This window comes from Bos javanicus, chromosome 4 (genome assembly GCF_032452875.1).
Source record: "Bos javanicus breed banteng chromosome 4, ARS-OSU_banteng_1.0, whole genome shotgun sequence".
Lineage (NCBI taxonomy): Eukaryota > Metazoa > Chordata > Mammalia > Artiodactyla > Bovidae > Bos > Bos javanicus.
The window spans coordinates 106,541,107-106,548,716 of record NC_083871.1 but is presented as its reverse complement, the minus strand read 5'-3'; the positions used below and the strand labels follow the sequence as shown (position 1 = coordinate 106,548,716).

General features: G+C 46.8%; 1 protein-coding gene and 1 gene segment (V, D, J or C); both read right to left on the bottom strand.

Moving 5' to 3' along the window:
• Positions 1 to 1,635: 1,635 nt before the first annotated feature.
• On the bottom strand, positions 1,636 to 3,055 carry LOC133246541 (T cell receptor beta variable 3-1-like). The segment is given in 2 exon segments: positions 1,636 to 2,015; positions 2,137 to 3,055. Coding segments are annotated over 2 exon segments (414 nt in total).
• Positions 3,056 to 3,797: 742 nt separating this feature from the next.
• On the bottom strand, positions 3,798 to 6,349 carry LOC133246537 (uncharacterized). The gene is made up of 3 exons (XM_061414965.1): positions 4,736 to 6,349; positions 4,412 to 4,615; positions 3,798 to 4,329 (listed from the first exon to the last, which is right to left on the bottom strand). The coding sequence occupies exons 1-3, from the start codon at positions 4,830 to 4,832 to the stop codon at positions 3,896 to 3,898; spliced, it is 735 nt and encodes a 244-aa protein (XP_061270949.1). The 5' UTR covers positions 4,833 to 6,349; the 3' UTR covers positions 3,798 to 3,895.
• Between the last annotated feature and the right edge of the window lie 1,261 nt (positions 6,350 to 7,610).

Here is a 7,610-nt window from a genome sequence, read left to right as displayed (position 1 = left end):
GAAGGAAAGCAGCAGTTGGCAGCTCATCTGCTGCCTCCTGGTGGAATTCTTTGGCCATTACACTCAAGATGAGTCAGTTTTCTAGACTTTACCATGGAGCCATAAAATGTGAGTGGCCCTAGATTAATCTAGGCCCAACATCTCATTTTATAGAAGAAAAATTTGACATCTAGGTAGACGAATAAAGAGATAAAGAGTTAATCACTCACAAGAAAAGCGGTGCAAATGTATGGTGGGTTAAGAAAGAGGAGAGTAGAACATGGAAGTTAGATGGTAGGTGGCTCAAATGCCAGTTTTCAGCTTCTCTGATTTTTACCTAACATCACCAGAATTGGATCTAGGGCAGTACTTCTTGGTCTCTTGATTAAAGACTTGGACACCTGTGATATTGATGACTATATGCAGTGATGCAACATATTATTGCATAGTAAGAATATCTGTGTCCTTCAGCATTAAAACAGGGACACAGCATTAAAACGCTCTCATCTTCTAAATCAGGCATCTCAGAACTAGCAGATGCCAACTCCTTTCTGCACTGATGAACTTTATTCACTCATGCACCACTTACTCAATCAGTCACCATAAATATTTCAACCTAGTAAAGGACGTAAGACGCAAACTGGCTTTCAGAAAGTTGTTCATAGTAGAGTGCAGAAATCCTTTTTCCTTCAAACAAGCTGTGGTATTTGGTATTTTTATTAATATTAAAAAGATAGGACAAACTCTAGTAATTTTTTTTACTTTAATTTTATTTTATTTTTAAACTTTACATATGTATACCTGTGGCGGATTCATTTTGATATTTGGCAAAACTAATACAATTATGTAAAGTTTAAAACTCTAGTAATTTTAATACATCTTCCACAGTGCTGCTTCTCGATTTTGACACGAGACCTATCGTGCAACTTAAATGGTTCATAGATGGATTTATATCAGGAAAAAAAAGATAGAGGCACTGTGCATAATGCATGTCCCAGGCAATTCACGTGTCTTCAAATCTGGCACAAAATTTTAGCAGTTCTAATTTTCCCTGGGCTTCCCTGGTGGCTCAGTTGGTAAAGAATCTGCCTGCAATGCAGGAGATCCAGCTTAGTGCAGGAGACCCAGCTTAGTGCAGGAGACCTGGGTTCAATCCCTAGGTTGGGAAGAGGAGAAGGAAATGGCCACCCACGCCAGTATCCTTGCCAGGGAAATCCCATGGACAGAGGAGCCTGATGGCCTACAGTCCATGGGGTTGCAAGAGTCAGACACGCCTTAGCAACTAGACCATCACCATCATTTTCCCTACTTGATAAGGAAACAGTGAGACTGCATTCACATGCTTATGAGGGAAGTTTCCTCTAATGGTGAGAATTCAGGGGAATGGTGCTAACTCTTGCCTGGGTCTGTCCTTAAACATGTTTCTGAGTCAACCTCTCAGACTTTAACAGAAACAACTAAGAAAAAAAATTTTATTACTCTACTGAAGAGAACAGAAGGGGTGATCCAGGGAAATTACCACCAACTGAATGTCGGGTAAGAGTAACCGCTTTTCCACTCCTGGCATAACTGTTAATGGTTTTTGTAGGTTTAGACCCAACTTCTATCTACGGAGGAGATAATGACAGTCTTAAACCACTTCCTCTCATGGTTGCCAGAGGGGAGGCAGGTCTAGAGGGGACTCTTGGCTCTGGGAAACAGAGGTTTATGAACAGAGGGCAGGGAAGGCTTCAGCTCTGTGTCTCTGCTGCTGGCACAGAGATATACGGCTGAGTCCCCCAGGCCTGCCGAGCGGATGTCAAGAGAACAGAAAGAGGTGTTAGGCCGGCTGGACTGGAAGTTTTCAGAGGTGTTTTTTTCCTTGGTGATTTGTGTATCATAGTAGTACAACAGCAGTTTTGGTGCTTGGCTTGGCTTCTGTTGGTACCAGTACATGGCATCATGCTTCATATTCTGAGAACAGCTCAGGGTCACTGGTTTTCCCAGCCCGGTAACCAGGTATCTTGGGTTCTGAACGACCATGGCTCCCACATGACCTGCACAGGAGGAGGAAGATTTAGAGGCAGAGTGCAGGAGAGTCATGTTGCCGCTGTAAACGAAAGGCACAGAACTGGGGACAAGCTTTAGTTAGAGATGTCCTTCCTGACCAGGACTTACCTGCTTCCAGGAGATGCAGGGCCACACAGAGGAGAAGCCTGGGCCTCATGGCAGGGCTGGGACAGGAAGGAGACCTGTGTTCCAGACTCTGGTCTCTGGGTTGAGAGACAGACGGGCAGGTCTGCCTGTGACGTCAGTGTCACCAGCACAAGGACACCCTCACTGATAATGGACACAGCTTCCTGCTTGACAGGGGCATCTGGACTTGGCTGGATCCAGTATAAAGTAGAGGTGATGTTCCCTTATCTGCCTCTGTTCCTACATCTGCCCCATTTCATCCTGGCCTCTCCCTCTCCCTCCTCATTTCTTTTTTCCTATAAGACAGTTCAGAGATTCCTCAGCACGTGAATGTGTGTGCTGTGCTAAGTCACTCAGTCATGTCAGAGTCTTTGCGACTTCATGGACTCTAGCTCACCAGGCTCTTCTGTCCATGGGATTCTCCAGGCAAGAGTACTGGCATGGGTAGCCACGTCCTTCTCCAGAGGATCTTCCCAACCCAAGGATCAATCTTTTGCATCTCCTGCACTGGCAGGTAGGTTCTTTACCACCAGCAACCTGGAAAGCCCCCAACATGTGAATGCTGCTGCTGCTGCCAAGTCACTTCAGTCGTGTCCTAGCTTTTGCTAAAGTCTTGTTCTGCCCTCCGCATCACAGATGGGTGACTGATGTTTGCAAACTATCCTCTCCTCACCATGCAGAAATCAGGTCCTGGAATCCCTCTATTTATGACCACTTTTCAGAGAGTATCAAAGAAATTATCTACACCTTTTAGCCATCAGTGACAACAGAATGCTTCCTTATGGCCAGTAGAAATGTGCCTAGAAGCAGCCTTCCTACACTGGTCCGAGCAAATCTGGGCAAAGGGTGAGGGTGAGACACATCAGGGCTTAGAGATGTATCCAGTCCCTCATTCCTCTCTGACTGCATCTGGAAGCATCAGGCCACCACACCAGTGAATCAGCCTCACCTGATGCCAGAGCCCTAGTGCAGCCACTGGCCCCGACCTCACAAATGGTCAGGATGGGCTGACACACATTAGCATTTAGCACTAACCCGTGCTTTTTATGTTAGAAAAATCAGTCTCTACAGATAAAGGAAAATTGTCCTGATGATAATTGACCTGGTTATTCCACTCAAAAATGAGGTTTTTTAAAAGTATTTGATAATGGATGTGTGCTAGACCCATGTAACTTAAACTGATCATCTCCATTATCAGGAAGCAAACTAAAAGAGTAAATGCGTTTTGATTCATGATTTTTATTTCTATCAGGGACACTTGTTTGTGATGTAATAAGGAATATAAAGATGTGGCTACAATCAGCATCACAATTCCTTTTAGATCAGAGCACCAAGGTAGGCAAGAAACCCACTGTGCTTTACATCAGGATAACATGCACACACACACGTAGATTTGCGTATGGATTGGGAGTTTGGGACTAGCAGATGCAAACTAGTATGTATAGGATGGCAGACAAAAAAATCCTACTGTACAGCACAGGGAACTTTATTAAATATCTTGTGATGAAGCATACTGGAAAGAATATGAAAGAGTGTATACATATGTGTGTGTGTGTGTGTAACTGAGTCACTGCTGTACAGTAGAAATTAACACAGCATTGTAAATCATCTATACTTCAATAAGCTAAATTAAAACAAATAGATTTGCATAGATTAAGTTCTATGTGAGGAGCCCCAGGAGTCTCCCAAGCCACAGATATCCCCTGTTACATTTTTAAAAAATACTCTTGAGTTTCAACGGCTAATTCCAGTTATTCCTCTCCTCTCTTCCTTGGAGAGGCGGCACAGGGAAAGACTTCTGTTCAGGGCTGCCTGACTTGAGAGGAGCAGATAGGATGTGGTTTTGCACAGAAAGGACAGAACTCTGAAGCACTGTGTCTCGGCTGCTGGCACAGAAATACACTCCTGAGTCACCCAGCTCTGCAGAGTGGACCCTCAGCGTAGAAGATGTCCCTTCCATCCTTTCTGCTGTCAATCGGCCTTTGGGCATCCCAGAGTCATCCTGCATAGACTCTCTTAGGAAGTAAATCAGAAGTTTCATTTCTTTCCCCACAGCATGGTAGTACCAAAAAAGAGATTCATGTCCAGAAATAGGGTCACAACTCAGATTCACAGCCTGTTTCTTCTCTATGACCCTGTGGCTGGGGGACTGGGCGACTTCAGCTGATATGTACCCTGTGGGAGAAGACAAGAACATACGTGTCAGGGGTAGGCAGGAAAAGCGCCCAGGGAGATGTTCGCGTTTCTAAGGACTCACTTGCTCCCAGGAGACATAGCGACGCTAAGCGGAGAAGACTGGAGAGCATGACAGGATCCAGATGAAAATGAGAGCTTTCCCAGATGAGCGAACTTGTTGTAGGAGCAGAAATGAAAGCAGATCCGTGTCCCGGGGGCCCTATATGGTGCGGGCTGGCACTGACATCAGGGTGTGAGCAGGCGCCCACAGTCTCGGTGGCTCCCTCTAGGGAAACAGAAGCACAGAAGAAAGAGCACGCTTAGTTTTCCCCAAAGAAGGCTGCCTTTGAGGGGTGATCTGACATCCAAAAAATTGGCCTGTTTATGCCTTTAACTAGGTATTGACCTTGTATGGGTTCGAACTTTGCCTCTGTGGTTGCCTTGCTTCTTCCTCTTCTATTTGTATCAAATCTTCTCTGCCTCCCTCTGATAAAGATACACATGGTCTCATTAAGGCCCAGCTGAATAATCCCAGATAAATGTCCCTTCTCAAAGTCTTAACTGAATCACATCTATAAAGTCCATTTTTTCCATCTTGGCAACATCTGCAGATTACAGGGATGAATACATGGGCATCTTTGGGACAGTGGGGTGGGCCGGAGGTCATTATTCAACCTGCCACACAATACGAAATGTTCTGCTGATCATTTGGGAAGTTTTTACGTGTGTCATTTCCCCATAATACTAAATGAATCAGCTTGAGCCCTTTGTATATAAATCTGCAACACATTCTCTTCACTGTTAAGCTTCAGTGTTTGTCAGCTCGCAGCAGCTAGCGAAGCCGGAGTCAGGACCCCAGTGTGCGTGGCGGTGGTGTGCAGAGGAGACAGAAGGGGAGCCTCCAAGAAGCGGTGGGCCAGCCCTGGTGGTGGACTTCTGCATTGCAGGCTTCTGCTCAGCCTACATTGCCCTGCCCAATGTTCAGGAAGCACTGGAGCGGAGACCAAGAAGCAGCAGCTGAGTCTGGATCTGTCTGAGTGCGCTGAGCCTGGGGAACCAGGACAATTAATAGCAACATCCCTTGTTGCTTTAGCAGAGACTCTGGAGACCCAACACTGGAGAACTTATTTCCTACAAGTTGTAAAGATACTATGGTTCCTCTCTACCTTTCATCCAACTTCCCCTGTTGTAAACGTCATGCATAAGCATGATTCTTTGCTCAGAACCAAGGATTTAACATACGCACCAGTCAGCTACAGGCTAAACTCCAATTTCCCTCTTTTTTTCTACTGTTCTGTTCCAGGATCTAATCCAGGACACCACAGAACATTTAGATGACCTGTCTTCTTGGATTTCTTCAAGCCATGAGAGTTTCTCAGTCTTTTCTTGTTTTGAATGATTTTGACACTTCTGAGAATCACGCGTGCATGCTCAGTCACATCAGTCGTGTCCGACTGTGTGGGACTCTATGGACTGTAGCCCATCAGGCTCCTCTGTCCATGGGATTCTCCAAGCAAGAATACCAGAGTGGATTGCCATGCCCTTCTCCAGGGGATCTTCCCAACGTAGGGATCAAACCCACAACTCTTATGTCCTCTGCATTGGCAAGCAGGTTCTTTACCACTAGAACCACCTGGGAAGCCCTTTCGAGGATCACCAGTCAAGTATTTTGTAGAAGCCCTTTCAAACTGAGTTTATCTGCTGGTTATATAATCACTTGAAGGCCCAGTGGGTGACATTTACCCTTAGCCATGGACTGTCAGGAGGAGGAGAAGGGAATGACAGAGGACGAGATGGTTGGATGACATCACCAACTCAATGGACATGAGTTTGAGCAGGCTCTGGTAGATGGTGAAGGACAGGGAAGCCTGGCATGCTGCAATCCATGGGGTCGCAAAGAGTTGGACATGACTGAGTGACTGAACAATGACAACATCAAATGAACTGTCACCCTCTGTGAAAAAGTTGTGAGAAATGCCAGAAACCAAGCCCTCTACTGCCTTCCCCCCAAATGTTTCCTAATGTGATGGGTTGTTTCATTCTATTCTTGCCTTCCCTAGGGTCATAGAAAGCTGAACCGCTGGGCTGCTAGGGGAGGAGCCTAAGAAGACAGCTGATGACGCTAGGGGCTGAGCCGGAAGAGGAAACAGAGGTTTTCTGCTCGGGACGGGGCAACTCTGTAGCACTGTGTCTTTGCTGCTGGCACAGAGGTACGTGGCTGAGTCCCCGGGATCTGTGGGCTGGATCTTCAGAGTGGAGAATGACGCGTTATGCATCTTAGCTGAGAATCGGTCCTTGGGCATCCCCGACTCGTCGATAGAAGCTTGGTTGTTGAAATAAATCAGCAGCTCCAGTCCCCGCACCGAGGTCTGTCTGTACCAAAAAAGGGCAGTGTGGCTTTTAATCGGCTCACAACTCAGAGTGACCGCCTGTCCCTTTTCTGTCACCTCATGCTTAGGGGTCTGGGTGACTCCAGCATCTGTGGGCCCTGTGGAGAAGGACAGAGTTTGGGGACAGAATAAGAAGCATGATTGGAATCATAACGGAAAATATCCAAGAATGCAGATTATTTCTGGGGACTTACCTACTCCCAGGAGACACAGGGCCACACAGCAGAGGAGCTTGGTGGCCATGACAGTGCCAGCAGGAGGAAGCTTCACCCAGAGGGGCTCTTGTGAGTGTGAACAGAAGGGCGGGGCTTCTGAGTCCTCCGCAAGGCAAGAGAGCAACCTGGCAGGGACACTGCATTCTGACTCTGCTCACGGGACCTCCTTCCAAAGGTGAACGTTCATTCTCTACAAAAGACCGACTGAACAGGTCCCAACTCTTCTAGGGTGTATTGGCTCATTCACAGACCGCCCCCCCTCCCCTGCTCCCAAGCACCTTCCCCAGCTGTCACCTCTCCCAGCCCTGGTGTTCCCACCCCTCTGGCCTTCTCTGATGTGTCATATGTCAACGGTCCATTGAATGTTTCTGCTTGAATGTACTACCAGCACCACAAATTCCAGACATCAGTAAATTACTCTTTACATATTAAGACCTTCAACATGCCTCTGGCTGGCATTCCCTATCACCTGGATATAGAAAATCAAAATAAATCCTTGCCAAGTTAGAGCTTTGCCAAAGATTCCTCCCAAAGCTTTTGTACTTGGCCACCATGCTCATCTCTGCTGCTCAGTTGCTTCAGTCATGTCCGACTCTGTGCGACCCCGTAGACGGCAGCCTACCAGGCTCCTCCATCCCTGGGATTCTCCAGGCAAGAACGCTGGAGTGGGTTGCCA